The 22,547-nt window shown below is 56.7% G+C and overlaps 1 protein-coding gene and 1 long non-coding RNA gene across 2 annotated transcripts; one reads left to right on the top strand and one right to left on the bottom strand.

Annotated features, from left to right (window-relative positions):
* Positions 1-16,284, bottom strand: MNT (MAX network transcriptional repressor). Its single transcript, XM_006214457.4, has 6 exons — positions 15,829-16,284; positions 9,796-10,375; positions 9,149-9,190; positions 8,909-9,020; positions 3,757-3,949; positions 1-3,576 (listed from the first exon to the last, which is right to left on the bottom strand). Exons 1-6 carry the CDS (start codon positions 15,899-15,901, stop codon positions 2,819-2,821), a joined length of 1,758 nt encoding a protein of 585 aa, XP_006214519.1. The 5' UTR covers positions 15,902-16,284; the 3' UTR covers positions 1-2,818.
* Positions 7,299-10,620, top strand: LOC140686140 (uncharacterized). The gene is made up of 2 exons (XR_012059692.1): positions 7,299-8,584; positions 10,289-10,620. It is a non-coding gene; the product is annotated as an uncharacterized lncRNA (long non-coding RNA).
* Positions 16,285-22,547: the final 6,263 nt, after the last annotated feature.

Genomic DNA, 22,547 nt, shown 5'->3' with positions numbered 1-22,547 from the left:
TTGGGTTTCAGTGCAGGTTTATTTCAATTTTATATTTTATTCCAGGCAAGTGCTTATTACATGGATAGTATTCATGTCTCAATACCTAAAATCCTGGAGCATGAACAGCCACTAGAATACAGTTCAATAGTAAAAATACAATATGTACAAAATTAGGGTTTTTGTAGTTTTTTTTTGTTTTGTTTTTTCCCACACAGCAGATGTATCCAAACACATAAAAATCTCTACAGTCTGGGGTCGCTACGATTTATATTTCTGGAAACGGAGACACAGTGACCGAGTCCTCACTGTAAACAAGGGCCACCTCTTTGGGGGATGGGGGTGGGACCCTGGAATTGGGGGAGAAGAAGCTGTTCCTGGAGAGGGCAGGGGTTACGGTGACCCCCATAACCCCTCCAGGAATTCCCTGCCCTTCTTTGGCCCTCCAAGGAACCAACCTCTCCCTCTCCCCGAGGTAAGGACTCCCAGCCAGTGAGCCACTCTGAACATCAAAAAGTAAAACACGCATGAGAGGTAAGATGTGTGTGTGTGTATGTGTGCACACGTGCGCACCCCAGGCTGGAGGGGCTGGGGAGGGGAGGGGCAGGCGGTCCCACGGGGCGAGGACGGACTGGTCCTGACAGCTCTCAGAGGGGAGATGCCCAAGGAAGGGCTGGGCGGCGGCTGCCCTCTCAGGCACACAGCATCACAGCGTTCACGAACGACAACAGAAACAACAGCAACAACACCCATTGTCACCAATCTGGACATAGTCATTCGGCACTAGGTTCCGGGGCCCCCACTGCTGCAGTGGGGGCGGGGAGGGGCAGGGGCAGCGGGCAGATGAGGTATCTGTGCAGGCCCGAGGGGCGACTGGCTAATAGGACAGTTTCAACTCTGGAACGGCCTCAGGACACAAGCTGAGCGGAGCTGGGAGGAGGGCAGGCTCACCAGTGCTTCTGTTCCTGGGGGCCAGGCCGGCCTGTCTCCCTCTGTTCTTTCCAACTTAATCACACCTGGAGGAGCCAAACCAGCTCCCCCCAAAACAGGGTGGTGGGGGTGGCTGCAGGCACAGGAAGGCGGCAAGCTTGTGAGGTGGGGGGTGGGGGTGGGGCGGCAGTACAGGGCCCCCTTCTAGAAACCTCTAAGGTGTCCACAGGCCTTCTCTTTCCCCACCCTGGGAGACAAGGGAGAAGAAAAGGTCCCCAGGCAGATCTCCGGGGCTAGGAAGGAACTGAGAGGGAGTTCTCAGGCAGCTCCATCTATTCAAGACCTTTGCCAGCCTCCTCAGGGTCCCCCACAACACTCCCTACTCTCAGCCTGTCCATGCACACCTCACACCTAGGAACACTGGCTTCCCCTCGCCCGCCCCACGCCACACACTCTCAAAGGCCATTGGTGAGTGTGTGTCCAGGTGCAGAGCCGAGTGTGCACATGTGTAACTGAGTGTGTCTGTCACAAGGCCACTTGTAATAAATACCCACATAAAGAGAGAAGCCAAAGCAGTCTGCCAACACAGAGGCAGGAAAAGCAGCGTCCCCTACACACAGGCCCCCTCACTCCACCCCACCCCAAGCTCAGCCCTGCCCTGAGCCCAACTAAGGACCTTTCCTCACAGGAAGGCTGTGGCAGACGACAGTCCCCACCAGGGAGGGCCCCCTCAGCACAGCTCACTGGAGAAGAGGGCATGTTCAGGGGAAAGAGGATGCCAGAGGGAGAAGCTGGGGCAGAAGCAGCAGTCCTCCATGGCCCGGCCCTGCTCTCTCTCCACAGGTCCCCCTGGCCAGGCCTGGGTTTTAACTTATTACCTTGACAGCATGGCTTCAGGCTCCTGGAACCCAGCCCAGACACTGGTCCATCCTCCAGGCAGCAGGAGGCATCCAGGTGTACTCATCCCTCCAGGGAGTACATGGCACTGAGCAGAGGCCAGACCTCCTCTCTACCTTCTGGAAGCCAAGAGCCAAGTCCAGGGGTGGGGACAGGGTCCAGAGCACTCTACTCTCAGGCCAGACCCAGCTCGAGGTTGGGGGGCAGGGGGAGACAGCCAAGCCCCTCCTTCCCCACCCCTACCCCCAGCCACCCTCTGGGCATAAGACACCCATTGGCAAGGGTTGGAGGGGCTCAGAAAGCTTGGCAAGGGCTTGGGTTTAGTCTTCTGTTGGTAGAGAACTGTCTTAACTAGCTCACTGTAATGAGTCACGGTGACTGCAACTAGGCTGGAGGGCCCCAGGCTAGGGCATCCACCTGTCTGGAGTCTGTGGGACTCCAGATCAGCCGGAGCCTAAGATCTGTCACCTGTACTCAGAACAGGACCCCCTGCAGTCCCCAGCTTTCCAGGCCAAGTTGCTTCAGTTTTGCTTTCCCTCTTTCCCCTCCAGGGCCTGGGAAGAGAAGGCTGAGGCTCAGGAGGGGAGGGCCCGGGTGCTCAGCCACCTCACCAGACGGAGCAATAGCAGCAGCAGCACAGGAAGGCGGGCAGGGCAGGGGGAAGTGGGGGAACACGGTGTCCACATCGCACTGGGTTGGGGACGGGTCGGGAGCAGGAACGGCACAGGAGCTGGCACCAGGCCGGACGGGCAGCACGTTCGCCAGAGTGTCTCTCATCACTCTGTCAAGTCCTAGTGCGTGGGGTAACCCCCTGCCCTGTGCCCAGCTCCCCAGGGTGGCCCTTCCCTCCCCTGGCTCAGAGTCTCTGCACCCCCTTCCCCTAGGAGGCCTGGGGGTGGGTATGGGTGGGGCGGGCCTGGGCCTGACTGGAATGTGTGGAGCTGGTGGGTGGGAGAGTGGGGGACAGGTCTCCCTCCCTGCCCCCACTGGGGGCCTCTGAGTGGCCTCATCCTCAAGCCAGCTTGAGCGTGCTGACTGGGAAGGAGGGCATGGTGACCATGGTCACAGGGTTAAGCACTGTCTGACCCACCAGCTGGGGGTGGTGCACCACCTGGGCCCCCACGGCTGGCTTCGCCATGACAGTGGCTGGGGGCCCCAGCCCGGCTGTGCCGTTCACTTGCTGGTGTGAGAGGGTGTGGGCGATGTGGCTAACCGCCACAGGCTGGCTCACCGCCACAGGCTGAGGGTACAGGGGCAGCTGGGAGCCAAGGTGGGCCACATGGTTGAGGGTGGCAGGGTGCACTGTGATGTGGCCAATGGGGGGTGTGGCAGGTGCCAGCTGCACAGCAGGGCTGGGGGCCGAGGGGGCGATGTGGGCGATGTGCTTCCCACCCGGCCCCTGTAGAACATGGTTCACAGTCTGGATGACTGAGGCGTGGGTGGTGGCAGTGTGGGCGATGACCGTGGAGCCTCCCCCAGCTGCAGCCACCAGATGGGCTGGAGCAGGCACCAGCGTCTGGGCAGGGGCAGCTGGTTGGGGAGGAGGGGCCGGCAGAGGTGTCTTCTGCTGTGGCGGCGGCTGCTGCCCAGGGAGGTGGGCAGGAGACAGGGCCACAGGCTGGGAGTGGGGGTGTGAGTGGGGAGGCTGAGGTGTGGGGGCAGTGCTGGGCGGTGGCTTTGGCAGCTCCGGGTGGGGGCGATGGCTCAGCTTAGGTGGGCCCAGGCCGGCCTGGTCTTCCTCCATATCCTCGTCTATGTTGTCCTCACCCTCTGTGGGGGTTGCGGGGATAGGGACAGGTCAGAAGGGCTGACAGCCCTGGAGGTCTAGGGACATTTTGGGGCCAGGGTCGGGGTGGGATGGGCATCTTTTCTAGCAGGCAAAGGCCTCGCCAGGGAGGCTGGCATTTAAGAGGCAGGGGAGATACGCGGCGGGCAGTGGGCTGGGCTCACCGGAGGCAGTGGAGGTGGAGGCCTGGTCGTCCTCGGGTTGGCCTGTCTGCCGGAGCACACGGTCGATCTCCAGCACGTCCATCCACTGGCTCAGTTCGTGCTTGAGCTCCGCCAGCCGCTGCTGCGTGGCAATCTTCTCCCGCGCCAGCCGCTCCATCTCATGCTCGTATTCCTTCTCCTTCCTCTTCAGGGACTGGAGAACAGGGATGTAACAGGAGGACACCCTGAGCAGCAGCCACGGGGCCCATGGCACTGCAAACATCTCCCCTAGCCACCCTCACCTCCAGGTCCTCAGCGACATGTCTGCAGTGACCGGGGCCCAGGCTGATGGGGGCTGCTGGAGACCACACCTGCCTCCTGGTCCATGGCTTTGCCTCTGGAGGCCCAGCAGCCCAGGGACCACATGCTCTCAGGCAGGCAAAGATCCAGGCCAGGCCCTCCCCATCCCCACATCATCTCTGTCCTGCGGGGCTTCGCCACCTCTTGCCACACCCACCCTCCTGGCAGCATCTCCCTCCATTCTGCAGAGAAGGGAAGAAAGGGTAATAGATTTCTCAAGTGGTGCCCAAGGCTCCAACGCCATTCACACCATCCCATCGCTCACTGATGCCACAAGCTGCCCATCTTGGAACCCAATCCCTAAAGAACCCAGAACAATCCTGATCCTGCCCTTCTCTCTCCTTCCTCATTCACTAGTCTCCTTAACTTTAATATCCTTGGAGGATGATCCACCAGACTTTGCGACCCACCATCTCATCTCCTTGACCTTGTTCATCTTGTCTCTGGCTGCGTACCCCTCTCCAACCTCCTGGACTGCTACCCCGCTGGTGCCCACCTGTGTGTCTCTCCACACCGCTCCAAGCCCTGGAATGTGCCCCTCCTCCCACACCTGGACCTGAACTGCACCAGTCAATGAGAAATGACTCCAGGGTGGATAGCACCACTGCCTCCACCTGAGCACCCCAGAGAGGCTCTATCCTTTCCCAAAGGTTTCAAGTGGCTCCTCCCCCATAACACTGAGGCAACCCACGTCACTAGGAACACTGGGAGAGAGGGCCCTCATCTGGGAGGCCATCTCCCCTCTCAACTCCTCCAGGGTCACAGGTAATCCAGCACCTCCTAGGTCAACCCTGGTTCAGCAGGTGCTGGAAACCCCCCTGCCCAGACCTGTGACGATGCTCCCATCAGAAGGGCCTCCAGTTTCCCTTCACACAAGGGTTATTAGCAGCTCTGAAAAGCCAGCTCATGTCCTATTTCTCAGCTCCGTTCCACAATGAAAGTCTCTCCTGTCCTTTGTGACCTCCTGACCCTGACACTTTATTAAATCAACTTAAATTTGGCAGGCCTCCCTGTTGCCGGCTTCTCCTCAAGCCAGGCACGTCATGACTGTGGGTCCACGAGACAACATGAACAATTCTGTCCCGCTGCCCCAAGTCTCTTACCTGACCTGCTCCTGCGCTTCTAGCTCCCAAGGCTTGCCAGTCATGGCCAGGTGTAGGCAGAACCCTCTGGCTCACACACATACCCTTGTCACCCCTCCACGTCTTAGCTGCTCCTGCCCCAAGACCACTCTTGGGCCCCCTCCACAATCCATCCCCATCCCACGTCCTCCCAGTTTACCTTCCTGCCCTCAAGCCCTCTGGGCACCAGCATCACACCCGAGCTGCTAATGAGACTGTCAGGTAGCATTTAGACACTGTCTTATACAACCCTCCCTAAAACAAAAAACAGTTCACGTTTTATCTTTCCATCTCAACACTGTCCCTGTCCAACGCTATGAGTGAAAGCAAAGATTGTTCTATGGTTAGCTTACATCCCCTAACCCAACCAGTGGCCAGCACAGAGCCATGCATGATGTCTTACTCAGCCCCACGGGAAGGATCTGTGAGGATCCAAAGGTATCCGTCCCTACATCTACCCTGTCTCTTTCCTTCATCACAGGAGAATCACAGTCACTCATTAGACTTGAGTCACCCCTAATCTCATTTCCTAGGGGGAGTTTTGCAGCAGCCTTTACTGACTCTTCACCTGCCCTCCTGGGCACAACATCAACTCCATATGCCAAGTAGGCCTAACTGCCCCCACTCCCTCCTGCAGCCCCACATTCCCTGCACCCCTGACCTCACCAGTCAAAGAAATGCTTCAAACCATAACGCAGACATGGCCGCACTCTGTACTGACCTGAAATCTGCCAGGGTCACACTTTTTATACTTATTGCCAGTCCCAGCCCACGCACAGCCCTCTCCATCATCCTGGCTTTGAGATAAACCTGCCTCTTCCCTTATTTCTACCAGAAAGATCCCCCTGCTGCCCTGATTTACACACACACACACACCGTCTGGGTTCTCACCTGGCTCTACCCTGAGGCCAGTGCTAGACATGACTTCAGACAGGGCCACATCAGTGATGGGGCCTGGTGAGTCAGCCCTTACTCCCTGGCTGCTAGAGGCTGGAAGCACCTGTCCTGAACTCGACCTGCTGGCAGGGAAATAGACTTCTCACTCAGAGAGAAAGGACATTGGGGGGTCAATACCTCCACTTCTCACCTAGTCCAGATCTCCACAGGCCTAGGGCCCCCTGGTAAGTTTTCACAGGGTCTAACTTTGCTCCCATTGCTTCATTTTAAACCCATTTCCTTTCTAAAACTACCTGGATATGTGGTTTTGTACCTGCCTCCTCCTCTTCCTGTGTCTGTCCACTTCACTGAGCCTTTCATCAAATCCTTTACCATCTCCAAGCCACTGTGGGTCTGGCTGGGGGCTGCAGCCTTCCCACAGCTTCCTGCCTCAGCACACAACAAAAGTCCTCAGTCTCCACACACCTAGATCCTTTCCAGTTCCCATCTAGTGCCCTGATGTCCCTACATCTGCACACCTACCCTCCTGACCATCTTCAGCTTAACATCCTGCTCTCTCCTGCTAGAGAAACTTTGGCACGCACTGGGCTCTCTGCCCTCCACTTGTTTCTGTCATCCTGACCTTCAGGTCCCAGCTCAAATCCCCTACCTCAGCTGCAACTTCCCTAACTCCCCAGAACAGATCTTGTGACCCCTGTCCCTATTACACCCTCGTGGCAGAGCCTTCTGTTTGGATGTTTTATAACCTGCAGCAAGACCAAACCTAAAGACAGAGACCCACATTTTCCTTTTATCCTCCCAGACACAGGGATGTCCAAAAGTACCTGAACGAATAAATGAATGAGAAAAATTGAGGATTTAGCGAGAGCCTTGTTTTCTACCATTTATGCTTCCATTGCCAGCCCCAGCCCACAAGTATCTCTTGTGGGCTACCTGGTTCCATCTTGCCTCCCACTCAGCCCAGGCCCATATCCCGAGTCTGCTGGTTCTACTGGGTCTCTTTTCCTAATTTACTTTCAAATCCACACGGCACGCAAGCCTTCTTACCCTAGGTATGTGTCTATTAGGAGGAACGTGTCATTCCATCCTTCCTACTTCTCAATAATTGCTATTAATATTTGTAGAGGTCCAAAACTCCACACATCTTTATGACGAAGCTACTATTACTTTTTCCCACTTAGCATCATGGCGGGTACAGAAGAGGAAATTGGATACTCAAAGAAAATGTCACAGCACTTGAACAGGTATTGCTCCCAGGCCATAAGACTTCCTATGACTGACCGACCAACAACTTAGACCAAAGCCCAAGTTCTGAAAAAACATCTGAAAAATAAGCCTCCCCAGGACCCTCGGAAACCCACGACCAGCCTCTCTCCTCCTCCTCTCCCGGCCATTCGGCCGCCATCGAGGCCCCGCCCCTCCAGGAGCACGCGCGCACCCACGCGGACCCGGCTTTGCTGCGTCACTCTCCGCCGGCCGCACCCTCCCTCCGCGCACGCAGGAGTGCCACCCCCCGCCCGGCTCCGCCAATCCGCGGGCCCGGCCACGCCCCTCCTGTGCCGGGAAACAGCCGAAGGCGCGCCAGCCCCTCCCCCTCAGCCAGAGGGCGGGCGGAAGGGCGCGCGTTCGCGGGAGGCGGGGAGGAAGCCGCCGGCTGGGAGCAGTCGCGAGGTAGCGCCTCCACCCTCACAAGTCAGGCTCGGGTTACCTCAGTGCTGTGACCCCGCAGCAGAGGCCGGGGAGGGGTAGCGCCCGCCGCTAGCTCCTAGCCCAGCCAGCCCCCGCGGGACACCCTCTCCCATCAGGGCCGTGACGCCACCCACCCTCGAGCTTCCCAAGAGCGCCGAATGGGAGACTCCGCGGCTGCCCCGCCCTTGCCCCGCGCAGGCCGTGAGCCCCAAGTCCCTCCCACTCCCCAACGGCTCCGTCGGGCTCCATCTCCGCTGCAGCCGCCCGTGGCCGTCCGCCCCACCCCCACAGCCTGCCTGCCTTCCCGCACGCGGAACCCTCGGCCGGTTTCCAAGGAAACCGAAACTCGGGCCGTCATGGCAACGGCCTTATCTGGCGGGCGCCCCCCCACATCGTACTGCAGAGGAGCCACAGCCGAAAGGGGGGGGACACACGGCCTGAAGTCCCCTTAAAAAAGGGCTTCTTTTAAACCCTGACGGAAGAACGTAGTATTTTAGCTTCGGTGACCCTGGGGCTGTCTATCCAGTCAGACCGCCGCGTTTCCCCGTCCCCAGGCTTAACTCCCAAACTCGGGTGGTCGCACCTCCGTGCGCTCACTGAATCTGGGCTAAAAGCGGGGGTGGGGGGGGAGTTCAAGGGCGCCACCGGGAAGAAGGAACCACGCCCAGCCCCCTCACAAGTGAGACTCTCAGGCCGAATCGGGTTCCTGCCCAAACGCGGCGGGGGGAGGGAAACGCCGGCCGATCCACGCCCTTCCCACCCGCACTAACGCGCGGCAGGAGGTAAGGCGGGGCCCAGGACTGGGCTGACACAGAGCCGGGAGGCCGTGCAGATGGCAGGGTTCCGCGGGGCGGCCCGGCGGGGAGGGGTGCTGAGCGCCAGCGCCGCGTTCCCCCGCGCGCACGCGCGCCGGTACTCCGCCCCTCCCGGGCGGGGAGCCCCGCTGACGTCAGCCCGGCCATGTGCTCGGCGCCCGCGTGGAGGCGGGCGGGGGAGCCGGCGAGGGAGCGAGGGCGGGGCCGCGGGGGGAGGCGGGCGGGCGGGGCGGAAGCTGGCGCGGAGGCCTTGGCCCGCCCTCCTCTAGGCAGTGCTTCCCTCCCCCATACCTGGATGTACCGCAGCGCCGTCCGCAACACGCTCAGATTCGACGTCTTCTTGTCGTCGACGTTAGGGATGTTGCGCTTCAGGGTTTCAAAGCATTCCTTCAGATGGGCCCTCCTGCGAGAGGGAGCAGCGCCGGTCAGCCGGCGCCAGGGGGTTAGAGGCGGGAGGGAAAGGCCAAGGAGAGCTTGGGGACCACGATTGGGACCTTCCCAGTAGCTGGCAGGGCGGGCAGGCACACACACCTGTTCTTCTCCAGTTTGTTGTGGACTTCTCTGGTTCCGATCCTGAAACCCAGACAGGAGACTCAGAGAGGAGGACCCAATTAGGCAGTCTTCCCACTCCCTGCTCCCCACTCCTGAAATGCCACAAGCTTTTTGTCTCTGACGTTATTCTAGGAAAGCAGCAGTGGGAGCTGTTTGCCCCGTGTCATGGTGCGTACAGCCCCTGGAGGGCACATGTAGACTACAAATTCACAAACCCTTTACCTCCATCCCACCCGTGCACCTGGAAAGGGCTCCATGGATTCTGAGAAACAGCCAGTTGACTCCAGCCCTCACCCAAGAGGCCTATAGTCCAATACCCTGTCCAAAGGGCTTGAAATGCCATCAGCCCTAACCTTGGAGGGGGTCAAAGAACACTGAATCCTGAGAACAGAGGGCAGTGGCCATTCCCCACTCCCCAGGGTGGGGATGGATGGGCAAAGCACAGTGAGAATATATCCAAATACAGGAGAGCGCTTCTAGGTTGGGGTGGTAGGGCACTGCTGGGTCTCACAGACAAGTGTGGGAGGGTACTTTCTCTTGCACACACAGTCCAGGGGGTGGGCTCCAGGGTGTGGTGCTATGGGCTCCTCATCCCACCAGCCCCAACTCTGCCACACCTCACTCACCCCCCAGGCCTCTTCTTCTGTTCGTTGGATTTGACTTCTTCAGCTGGTGCCAACTTCAGGGTCCCAAGAGTGGGTGGGGGTGGCTGCTGGGAGGCCAGCTGGGGCTGGACTCCAGGGTGTGGTGCTATGGTCAGGATGGGTGTGGGGAGGGGCTGCAAAGGCTTGGGGCTGCCAGTGGGCGGAACGGTGGTCTTGGAGTCTGGCAGTAGGGGAGCAGGAGTGGGCACCTGTGGCCTGGTAGGAAGTGGGGCAGACTCCTTAATGCTGAGTCCAGGGGTGCTAACCAGGGCCGGCTGTCGAGGTGCCAGGGGCAGAGGTTGAGCTGTGGGGGGCAGTGGTGGCGGTGGGGGCAGAGGCTGAGGGGAGTTGGTCATTACTGGAATAGGAATGACAGTCAGTGGGGTAGGGGTGGCAAGTGGGGGTGGGGGTGCTGGCGGGGGTGCTGGCGGCGACAGAGGCAAGGGTGGCGCCTCAGTGCGGGGTTCCTCCACAGGCAGGGCATGGGCCAGCCTGGCCAGGCTGCTGGCCTTCTTCTGCTCCTGCTCCCGCTCCCGCTCCAGCCGAAGACGCTCCTGTTCCTCTAAGCAGAGAACACAAGGGGTGTTTCAGCAGGGCCAGCAGTACTGGGCCCCAGGTTCACCTGTCCTCCAGTTGTAACCCATCCTCTGACCCTATCCCAGGCCCAGGTGCCCAGTGACACCCCCACCCAGCCTGGGCCACCCCTGCCCAGCCTGGGACACAAATGCCCATCCACACCCAGCCAGGCACTGGGCTAAGTGCTGGGGACACAGCAAGGAACAAATAAAACAGACTCCTGGTCCTTGTCGCTGGTGAGCTCACACTCTTACAACAAATAGCAGGGATAACAACCCGGGCTTGGGGAGAAGAGGTGCTGTGCAAAGGCAGAGCAGAAGCTGTGAGCTAGGGCACTGGAGGCCTGGCAGCCTGAAGGTGGAAGGGTTAAGCAGGTGATGAGCAAGGGCAACAAGGATGAGGGGAGGGGGTGATAGAAGAGGAGAGGTCAGTCCACAAATGACCTCACAGGCCACCTTATGAGAATGGAGGGAGTGGAGAAATCATAGCTCTGGGGCAGTACCTTCTAGAGGGCAGGCAGTTCCTTCATTTCACAGATGAGATTAATTAGCTCAGAGAAGCAAAATGATTTGTTGAGGGTCATGCTGTGAGTCACAGGTAAAACTGGGGCTAGACCCAGCCAGATCTCCTGACACCTGGCAGATGCCCGGTACTTGCTGTGCTAACACATGCTCACTAGGTATCTATACATATGTACACGTACACACACACACACACCCTCACACCTGGATCACTCAAGAGCCCCACGCCACAAGCAGGGCAGGGACATCACCTTTCGCTCACACATGAGGAAAGTAGGCCCAGGACTTGGTCCTCTCAGGCTAGGTGCCAGAGTCTGGTTTCCTCAGGGACCATACCCAAAATGCACCTGGTCCTTCTCTGCCCTTTGTTGTGCTACAATGCATTCCCCACTATCAGCAGCAAACATTAGAAAGGGAAGTGGCAGGCAGAAAGGAGAGCCGGGCTTTTTAATAGGGGTTGAACAGGGCAACGAGCTCCAATCTCCGGCAACCTTGCACACGTGGGTTTCAGCATCTCTGCTGATCCCTGCAGGAGGGGAGGCTTGCTCAGCAGCAGGCTGAGAACAGGGCAAGGGGAGAGGCCCCTCCTGATTCAGAGGCCCCTCTCCATCCCCACCCTGCCTGTCCTCACCCCACCATTCCAGTTCCCTGGCTACAGGCCTGGGCCTGGGCCCTGGAGAGCAGCTGCAGCCCCCAGGCCAGGGAGCCAGGGAGCAGGCTGGTCAACCAGCCCTCCCTCCTGCCCCGGATTCACCGCTCAGCTGACTAACAGAGCTGACAGCACGGGATGGACCCGCCCCAAACACACCACCGCAAGGGGTGGGGCTGGGGGCGAGGCTGGCTAAGTGCCCCTCAGGGAGGAGGGCACTAACCCCTACAGGTCTGTGGGCTCAGGGGCCCCAGAAAACATGAGACCTCAGGGCCTTTTGGCCAATCAACAACTTGAGTGTGAGCTAGGCCTGCTCAGGGCCCCTCCCTCCCGCAGAGAAGAAGAGGCGAAGGAGGAAGCAGGGGAAGTGCTCTGAGAGGGGAAGCACTCAGTGGTTTCCCAGCAGCCAGCGTTCAGGGGCTGGAGTCAGCATGGCCTCTTCCGCGTCTCCCCTGCCCGGGAGGGGAAGCTGCCGAGCCGGTGCAGGCCTGCTCCTCCTGAGCTGGCAACACTGGGCTGAACAGCGCCAGAGAAAACCAGCTCTCTGTGCTCCTGCTTCCCACAGACCACACTGCGAAAGAAGCCTGCTGAATTCCAGTCAAGGAGCACTTCTCAGGCCCAGCCTGGGACATCCCCAGCCTGCTCCCCATCTCCCCCCTCCCATCCCCAAGACAAGGTACTGGAGCTCGGGGTCCAAAACAGCCCCACCCCCATTTCTTTGAGCCAGGACCTGAAATTTCATTGGCCTTGGGGCAAGTGTTCCACTCTCCCATAAGGAGGGGGGACAGACAGGGCCCAAGGCCAGGTGCCCTGGGAACCCAAAATGAAGGCAAACCTCCTCGTATTCCCCATATTTTAAGGCAACTCTAAAGCTCACCCAGGAGATGGCAGTTTCCTCCTCACCTACCCTCTCTCTCCCAGAGCCTGGCAGGTACACCTCACAGATGCAGGGAAGGACCCAGGTGTAAGCTCTGTCACACCTGGATCAGCATGAAAAAGCTTAACTGGTGGTGAAGAGGGGGCGGCCCCAGGCCAGATCCAGCCTACCAAAGCCTCCTGCCAGCTCCTGGCCTGCTTTGACTTTTTCACCACCCAGCATCGACCCTCTCCCTGTGCTGGTGACTTGGGAGGGGGAAACAACGTAGGGGGAGCAGATGGTTTTAGCAATATGGGTTTAGGTTCTTTAAAATAATGCTCTGCTGCACCCTTGGGTGTACCCCTCCTCACTCCCATACTATGGCACCTTCCCTGGGCTCTGCCTAGAGGCTGCCTCCAGAGAACTTAGCAGGACCCTTCTGGGTGATCCAGGGGCCAAGGCTCCAGCCCACAATGGAGAGTATGGGCATTGAGCATCCTTCAGCCACCACAAGCCACCACGGCCCAGGGGCTTAGCAGGCACAGGGCTGGGTGGGAAGAGTCCACACCAGGAGGCCTCCAGTGTTGAGGGGAGTTCTCCCCTTCTACAAGCTAACAGGGAGTTTGGTGCATGAGGCAGGCCCAAGGTGCAACTAGCTCAGGTAGAAGAGGGTCCCATTCAGCCACCTCCATGATTGCTGGAATGACCAGGCCCTCCAGCGGGCCACCAGATGGCCTTGGCCTTTCCTCTCTCCCCTCACACATGCACGCACGCTCGCACGCACGCGCATACGCACATGCACACACCTCACTGGGTTCATCAGATGAGCAAACTGTTTGGTTTAGGTCAGGAAACCACTGCTTGAGGCTGAAGTTGAATTAGGGCCAGGACAAGAGGATCCCTTTTCAGAGTTGCCCATCAGGTACATACTCCCAGCAAGCGGTCCTGGTCAGCAGGCTCACCAGCACCCCCTTCTCTCTCGTTCTTTCCACCCCAAGTTAGAGGACAGAACCTCCAGAAGAAGAAAAAGGTGAATTTGCTAGGTCTAGCTGTCTGTACCTCAGTTTCTGGGGTAGACTAGCTTCCCAGCATGCATGCGTCCATCCATCCCCTAAGACCCCTTGCCCCATCAAGAAGAAGCCTCAACTCAGCTCCCTGTCCCCAGTTTTCACCAGCTGGGGGAGGGGCGGGGCTCTGCAACTTCTTAGGGGAAAGCCATTCCCAGGTTCCTTGCAAGGGTGCACATGTCATCCCTGTGGTTTTACAGTCAGCTCTGGATGACTTACTTCAGAAAAGGTGGAGGACATGACAGTGAGGGTCTTCTCCCCTCCCCCAATATGGTCAGCCAGCCCGTGGCTAAAGTGAAGGTGAAGTGAGTGTTCCCTTGGAGCAACAGCAGGTCAATCCAGTTGCCTGCAGCACGGTGGGCAGTACCCGGTGGGGACACAATAGGCACTCCTGAATTGCATTGTGTTGATGGTGGCAGCGGTGACTCAGTCTCTCCAAATCTTGTGCACGCTCCTCCCGTGCCGCTGGTCCCGCACACAGGACATTCTCCGGCATCACCTGCACTGTCCACCACCTGACCCTACTCTGGACCCAGAAGACAGGAGGGGCGCGTGGACTGATGTCCTGGCCCATCCGTTCCGAAAACCCAAACATTCTCGGTCTCACAAATCTCGAGTGACTTTTGACCTTGAGAGGCCGGTCGATCTGACTAGGCCGGCGACCCACCGCTCCCCCGCCCCTGGTCTACCGCCGCTCCTCCCGCCCGCCGCGGCGGCCGCACACGCTGCAGGCGCGCGCGCGCGCGCGCACACACACAACACACACTACTACCTCCTGCATGACTCATCATTGAAGCAACAATAGGCAGAGAGAAAGGAAAGGAGAGCGAAGCGCTCTCCCCACCACAACCGACCCAGCCGAAGGGCTGGGGGAGGGTTGAAAGGGACAACAGTCCCCGGATACTGCACACAGGCCGATCCAGGGCTGCGACCCTCACAGCAATCTGGAAAACAGAGGTCCTCTGCCAGCCCCTATTTCTGCAGCATCCTTAAGCTGGGGGCCACCAATAAGAGCGCATGGGGACAGGGGGCATCTGAAAGCTCCGTCTCTCCCTGTCAAGGGAACGCCAAAGTTTGCCCTTTCTCAACCTGGCTCATGCCACATTGTAGCCTGGAGTGCTGCCAGGAGATCTTGATAAGAACGTTTAAGGGGTCAAGGGGAGTGTGTGAGCTCTAAATGTCCAGTCGTTCGGCGATTCTGAGGGTTTCCCTCGCCCGAGGATCAGAAACAGGAGGTAGGGGCGACAACCTACAGGTGAGCTCGGCTCCTCCCTCGCAGGTCAGACGCTCTCCCAGGGAGATGCCCAGCGACCAGACCCAGGGCCCAACCCAGCGCAAAGCCCCTAGCCAGCCCCGCCCAGGCCCCGCCCCCGGCCGAGCGCGAGGCAGCAGGGAGGGGCCGGGCCGTGCAGTCCCCAGCGGGAGTGTCCCCCGTGCACGTGGTCGGGGGCGGAGCCAGTCCACGTCACCACCCGGTGTAACCAACTGGCTTGGAACGCAGGCACACGCAACATTCCAGCCGAGAGCGGGTTTGGAACGCGCAGACACGCCACATTCCACACCGGCTAAAGTGGGGCGCAGCAAAGGGGGGCCTAGGGGCTGCCCCTGGCGATGTGCAAGCCGTTTCACAAATACCCAATCAGCCCAGCTCTCACCCAAACCCCTGATGCGACCCAGCCCAGCTCTGGGAGGCGGGGTCAGGCGGGGCTGGCCAGGATCATAAGACACGCGATGTCATTTCATTCTGCAAAGGCCGCCTCCGCCCCAAGCGGCGCGTAGATCTGCCGGGAGCGCCCCCCCCCGCACCCTCTCCACAGGGCCAGGGAAGCCGGGGAGCTGCTCCGCGTAGAGTAATTCCACCCCCTACTCCGTTACACACACGCCCACTCGTGTGCACTAGACGCTCGCCCGTGTACACGACCGTTCATCCGCTCTCATCGAGGCTTGCATCACACATCTCCAGTGCACACACGCGCGGGTCTGTCTGCCCCACGCAGTACCATTCCTCACCGCATCCCCCCGGCTCGCACATCCTCAGCCCTACTGAGGGAGCCGCTGGCCCACGCGAAAGGAACCCCCCACGAAAGGTGTACAAGGGGGTGGCAGGCAGTTGGGGTGGCGCCCACAGGAGCCGGGTCCCTTCGCTGCATGTTAATGAATTCATTAATTAATTTCAATGCTCACAACACTCCTCCCCGGGCGGCGGCTCTTACGCGGAGCCTTGCACTGTCCAGCTTCGCGGGCTGCCCGGAAGGGGGGCTTGCCCGCGGTTTCGCGTGGGCTCGGGGACTGGGGTCGCTCGCCTCCCCTTCCCCGGTGCCCCAGGGGCCCAGCCCGGCCTCTCACCACGTGCTCTCTGTTGTTGCTGCGCTTGCCATTCCAGGAAGCGGGCCGCCTCCAGTAGCGTCTCTATGCTCATCGCGCCGAGAGCTGCCGGGGGCGCGCCGGGGCCGAGACTGCGGCCCGCGAGCCGGGCACAGGTCAGGCTGGCGGGCAGGCAGGAGGGAGGGATCACCTCCGGGGGGCGACAGGGCTGGGCGGCGCAGCGCACTCCGCAGGGAAGAACGGGGGAGCACGGGGAGAAAAAAATCAATGTCTCCCCAAATATTTGCAAAATGTAATTTTCAAATTTTAAAAAAATGATGCAAAAAAAAAAAAAGGCGGCACTGCCTCCCTCCTTCCCCTCCCTCTCTTCCTCCCTTCTGATGCCTCCCGCCCGGCGGCCCCCGGGAGTCCCGCCGACAAGAAAAGGCTTTGCAACAAGATGGCGAGGAGGCAGCGACACACACAACAAGGGAAGGAGCCGCGCTGCCCCCGGCCGCCGCCCCCGCTACTACACCGGGGCCGCAGCCAAAGCCCGGACCGGAGCCCCCGCCCGCAGGGCCGCGGCGTCTCACGAAGGGAGGGGCGGGGTCCCGGGCGGGCTGGCCCCGCCCACTCGAGACGGCGCGCGCACACGTGGCCTGGGTGGGGGTGGGAGAAGCTCCAGCACGGTTCGCGCCCTGCATTTCCGCTTTCCCGCCTCGCCCCGCCCCGACTGAGAGCCACAAGTTGAGCAAAGGCTGCGTGCTTGGGTCATTCACTACGAAATTTGTCCTGCTGGAGGAAAGGAGGAGCGGAAAATTTAAGACTTAAGTTAGATCAAATAAGGATATTCCAGGTCGGGGAAACCTTACGACAGTTAAGAGACTAGCCTGACCTCTGGGTCTCCACTCCCTACCCACACGTGACCTAATTCCTGCAACCACCCGGCTGTCGCAATTCCCCCGGGATCCGCCCCTGGGCGGAGCTGACGGCAGGAGACTGCCAGAGAACAGACGGAGGGAGCGGAGTGGAATCCGGTTCCGTGTTTTGTCTCCGTTCCTCCCCCCGCAGTGCGTTTGCATCCTATTAGGCGACGTCACCGGGCCGCAGGCCAATGGGCGGGCAGGACAACACGGCATGGAGCAGCTCCACATGGACACCCCGCGCCGCCAGCCCACTGTTTAAAGGGCCAGTGTCTGGCAGGGTCACATTCGCGGGTACGGCTGGGGTCACTCTGTGGCGGGTGGGAGGCCGAGAGGAAAATTCTGGAGTCGTGCCCTAACCTACCCTTTACTTTTCACTACTCTCCCTTTAAAAACAAATCTCTTTTCTTTCCTTCCCCGAAACTTTTGTTTGTCCACGCGTGTCTGATGCAGGTGGAGACTCCAACTGTGCCACCCCAGAGGCCGCCCTTTGCTCGGGGGCCGGACCGGGGGCGGTTAAGGCGAGGCATCCACAACCCAGACCAAGGAGGCGTGGCGCAAATCGGGAACAACAACGTGGAGGGCGGAAGCCCAGCCCGCCCAGTGGCTGGGCAGTGGGGCCGCGGCGGGGAGCGGGGGCGGGGCCACTCTGCCCAGCCACAATCGCGCTCGCCGCGAGGGCGGAGACCCAGAGCTGGCCCTCCATACGGCCGCTTCTTGCGCTGGCGTGTGGGGGCGCCTGGAGGTACAATCGGAAAATTAGACCTTTGAGGTCAGCTTGCCCAAATACTCTCATTTTGCAGATAAGGAAACTGAGGCCCAGAGACGAGAAAGGACTTGCCTAAGGTCACTCAGTGTTCAGCTGCTCCTCGCCCTGTAGGGAGAAGCATTATCCCACTGGTGACTCTTTTTAAGGCATTTCTGCGGCAGGATCCCCAGTTAGAAAAAAATCTTGGAAGAGTATCAAACTGCTCACACGGAAGGGGTTCTGGCCACTTAACATATCGTGATGTGGTGGGGCACCAAAATCTTTACCTGAAACTTTGCTGTACTGCTTTTTCGGTGGCGGCCACACAAACCCCACTGGTACAGTTGGTAGTGACAGGCACAGGCTGGCTGAAGGCATATTTGGGGCACCCTGGAGCATGTCCAGCTCTGCTTGTCCCAGTGCCAGCAGGTCTAAGGCCCCTGAGTCTGGGCCCCAGATAATTTTCTTTGCTGACCAGTTCTAACAGAGTGGGACAGCGCCAGTTGGGTTAAGGATCTTGTTGCCTTGGGGGGCTTCAGTATTATACAGAGCATGAGGATGGATGAATGGCCGACCAGCCTGCCAATTCATCCCACCCTCACTGTGTCCTTTGAGGGGTATGCTCCTATTTGGAGAGGACAGCTAGACATATAGAAATCTGGTACAAATGATGCTAGCTGGATTTGTGCCTTTCCTTTGAGGGCATAGCCCATCCCAGGGAAAGAAAATCTGCACAGATCCTGGAAATCGAGAACCTAGTGAACAGAAGGAAGGGTGTTGTTTCCAGCACCAGTCTACAGAGGGCGCTGATCTTTGCACTCTTAGCCCCAGCATCTGTAGCTGAGGCTAGAGTCCATTATACACAAATGACCAGGTGCCACTGGGTTAGCTTATGATGAAGCTGAGAAACAACGGGGGGATCAGAGCATAACAACCAAGTTCTTTTCCTTGGAAAGATCTGTACTGGTCCCAAGATTGCTTCCTTTAAGGTGTCTGCCACCTGTTGTTACCAGTGTGGTTGGACCTGGGCCCACTACACAAGCAAAGAAAATGGGAAGTTTAAATTTAACTTAAAACCTATATATCACCATGACTTGAGATAATGTTGATGACCAAGTTCTCATTTTGTTAGGGGTCGACACCATACCATACTGGCCAGTGGCCCAGGATGCTCAGAGGGCTAACTCCAGCTGTACCCTTCTGCCTTCCTCAAGTGGTCATGGCACTCGTACAGCCCTGAAGTCTCTTCTAAGAGACTGAAGTCCAATTCTTCTGACTTGTCCTGTCAGGGACCAGCTGTATCACATCACGAAGGCACCCCTCTGAAAAGTAGTATTCTGAAGACAGCTTTTCCTTCAGAGTTGGGGAAGGAGATAAAAGTGGAGTGAACACAGAATTCAAATGCCAGCCTTTCGCTTGCCCCCAATAGCCCATCTGCTCTAGAGCTTAGTGGAGATGCTCGCTATTTAAAACAAACAGCCTTCCTGGCTTCACATGATCATCTATTTATTTGGGTCATGTGGGGACACCAGCCAGGGGATGTTAGGCAAAAGAAAGGGTTTAGAAAGGAGGCTTTTCCTGGGCTTGTTGCTGCCTACAGGAGCCTGAAAATGGCCAGAGTTTCTCATCAAGTGTCCTCTGTTGGGGAATGGACAATGGAGGTAGGAGATACCTGTGAGGCGGAAAGGGGGAGGATAAAAGTGGAGGAATGAATAGGAGGGTGATTTAACAGTTTAGCCAGCTTCCTGTTCCAAGGGGGTGGACCTGGGGTAGAAGCTGCCAACTGTTACATTCATTCAAGAGAAAGTCTTTTTGATGTTTCAGCAGAAAGGTTAGTATGTTTTGGAAATAATCCAAAGCCCAGCCATTTCCAAAAAGTTGTTCCTAAAGTTTCTTTATAGCTTCTAGTGCTCAGTACCTTTGGGATAGGAGGAAAACTGGCCTGTCTGACATGGTGTAATTCTCATGAGAGGATTTCTATTTCCACACTTCCTCCTCATGTCTTGTGCACCCCAAAGCCCAGTTCAACCCCCTCAACTTTTTTAATATGCTGAGCTAGTGACATTCTCTAATGAGACTGTCTCCTATCACCCCACCATTCACCCTGACAAAGCGCTACATATATATATACAACTAAGGGCTATGAAGATCAGTTCCTGGACCCTACAAAGCATCAGTAATAAGATGTAGGAAAGGTGTGAAGCCAAAGTACAGGTATACCAGATCCCAGATGCCCTAACCCTTCAGGCCTGAGCTCTCAAATTCTACAAGTGGTCCTGGGAGCTTTCCACCTATTGTAGTTAAAACAAGACCAAAGGGAAAAAGTCAGCTATGAGATGACGAGGGACAGAAGACTAGTACACTCGGACACACCATACAACATTCATTTCACAAATATTTAGTGTGTGCCAAACATGTGCCAGACACGGGGCTAGCTATCCTTGTAGCCAAGGCCAGGTGACCTTTGGTAAGCCGCAGTGGGGTAAAAGGTCACAGAGTAGAACTCAATTCCACAGGGATACCTGGAAAAGGTAAGCTTTGCTCTCTCTCACCATGCTGGATGGAGCACAAGAGATCACAGGACTACGCAAAGACCTGTAAGGGTACTGATTCTAAAATGAGTATTCATTTTAGAAAGTTAGATTCCCAGATAATCATACTTTTCTAATAAGGGAATTCAGTGAATTGAAGGCTGCGTGAGCCAGCTGAAGCTGATTCCTGACAAGCTCAGTCTGAATGATGAGCAGGATTCTGAGTTACTTTGATAGAGGTGTATCTGATAGGGTAGAAATTCAATCATCAGTAAAGTTGGCTTCCCGCAGCTGGGAGCTTTCATCCAAGTCTTTGCCTACCTGCCTCTACTCTTGGTGAGTTGTCAGAGGGCCTCTCCTGAACCTATGAAACAGATACAGTCAAGTTCAACCTTCCCATTCATGTGCTTTCTCCTCTTCATTGCCTCAAACAGTGTCTGTTGCACCTGGAAGAGCTGAGCTCGCCTAGACCAATCTCCCAAGAGGTGTTTTATCCTCGGTCACAAAGCTGCTTAGTGTCAGCTGAGATGAGAAGCGGCCTGGCTCTTCTCTGTATGGGAGAGCCCAGCCTGGGGAAGTGGGTCCACGGTCTGTGAAAACCTCACAGAAATGGCTGATGGTGGGGAGCTGGTTGAAGATAGAAATAATCGTTAACTTTGCTTAGTGGCGCCCAATAAATAAGCTTAGCAGGTGAGTAAGAAGGCAAGGAAAGAGAATCAAACTCAGGATCCAGGGATTCATGACCCCAGAGGACACTGTCCTGCCTCAGGCCACTCTGAGGAATGAAGAGCTTCTAACTGGGCCTGGGTAGGCAGCCATTCCTCACTGGCACTTACATCTGGCCTGAAAAGGTGACTGGGGGAAAGGGGTAGATTTTTATCCAGGCAACCGCCCTGGGTGTGGACACTGAGTAATAAGGAAAGAAATGCAGTGCAGAAGCAAAAAGGGAGGAGCCACACACTCTGAGCTTTTCTGAGAAACCAAAGCGGCGAGCAAGCCATGCCACTGGAGAGATGGGGGCTGGGGATGAGCTCAGAAGGAGGAAGCTGATCAAAGTGGAAAGGCACAAGGAAAGGATGAGGACTTCAGTTATTCCTTTGAAGAAAAAGAGAGGTGGCTTTATGAGAGCAAGTTACTTCAGGTCACAGGAGAGAGAGACTGGGCAAAGTTATTGATAGAGAGAGGTGGAGTCTTGCAACGTGAGTCAAGAGGCCAGCCAGATCAGTGGGGATGGGGGATGTCTGAAGACAGAGAAGGCCCCTCCCAGGGCAGAGGGCCTCGGGTGCAATCAGTGACCCCTACAAAGGACTAATCTCCTGTCTCAGCAATCCAAGCTCACATCTACAAGCAAGGCTGTAGACCAGCTACCTGTGCTACTGACTGACGCCTTCTGAGAAGAGATTGTGAGGCCTGGAGCAGTAGCCTCTTAATGGCTGGACTGCCTGGACCCAGGGCTCAGCTCCATGCTCACAACCAGATTTCGTAACAAGGGCCTAGGACCCATCGGGAGAGTCTACCCTGGGTAGTGTCGGGGACACTCTAGGACTCTCCAGGAACCACATGCCTCCCATTTCCAGGCTGGGATCGTACATATGCCTGTTCCCCAGCCTCCAGCCAACTTGAGTCCCTGTTCCCATCACAGACACAACACATGGCAGTGCTGGAACTCACCAGTCATCTATCTCTCTGAGGAGTTTCTCTGTGATAACTCTTAGCCATTCACTAAACACAGTTAGGTCCTAAAACCTTACATCATACACCGACACAAATTCAAGTGTTAAGTGTAAAAAGTAATGCCAAAAAGAGCCATAATAAAATGTAGGCAAACATTTTTCTGCTCCAAGGGTGGTTAGAGAGGTTTCTACCTGTAAAGGCAAGCAAAGAAAATATAAAGGAACAGTTTGACAGATTTGATTACACAGGCCCTCTAAAAAGCTCCCTGACTGTAAAAACAAAATCACCATAAACAAAAGGAACAGGCAAATGAAAAATGGAGGGAAACACTGGCAAGATGCACTCTTGCAATTTCAGTAACAAAAAGAACACCTGGATAGAAAAATGAACATGGAACATGATTTAAAATTCATAAAACAATAAATATATGAACAAATACTTATAAATACACATATATGAGAACGTTTGGCCTTGCCAATACTATAACAAAATTAAAACAGTGAAAATGTTCTTGCTGATCAGTTGATAAGGGATTTTTAAAAATTAGCCTTCTAGTGCCATCAGATGTGTGGTAGAAACAGGCACTTGTGGAAACGTAAAGCAGCACAATTTGTTCCTGGAGCGAACTGGCCATATGTACAAAAAGCCTTTAAAAGAGTCGTATCTCTTCTGCTTCAGTAATTCTTACATAAATTTATCCCAAAGCAATAAAAAAAAAATGAAGGCTTCTGTACAAAGATATTCACTAACACATTATTTACAAAAGCAAAAACCAGAAAACCTAAATTTTCAACAAGGAACAATTAATTAGTTTCACGAAGTGACATTCACAATATGGCACGAAGAAGACAGGGCTGTTAATAAGCCAAAATATGAACAGTGGTG

The sequence above is a fragment of the Vicugna pacos genome, chromosome 16, assembly GCF_048564905.1.
Source record: "Vicugna pacos chromosome 16, VicPac4, whole genome shotgun sequence".
NCBI lineage: Eukaryota > Metazoa > Chordata > Mammalia > Artiodactyla > Camelidae > Vicugna > Vicugna pacos.
The sequence above is the reverse complement of the archived record's forward strand: the minus strand, read 5'-3'. Positions and strand labels throughout refer to the sequence as shown.

Excerpts from the sequence above, each read along its gene's own strand:
- MNT (XM_006214457.4), bottom strand. The coding sequence starts at position 15,901 with ATGAGCATAGAGACGCTACTGGAGGCGGCCCGCTTCCTGGAATGGCAA. Across the intron at positions 9,191-9,795 it reads CAGAAGAAGAGGCCTGGGGG|GATCGGAACCAGAGAAGTCC; the intron begins GTGAGTGAGGTG and ends TCTGGGTTTCAG. Across the intron at positions 3,950-8,908 it reads CGGCGCTGCGGTACATCCAG|TCCCTGAAGAGGAAGGAGAA; the intron begins GTATGGGGGAGG and ends CCTGTTCTCCAG.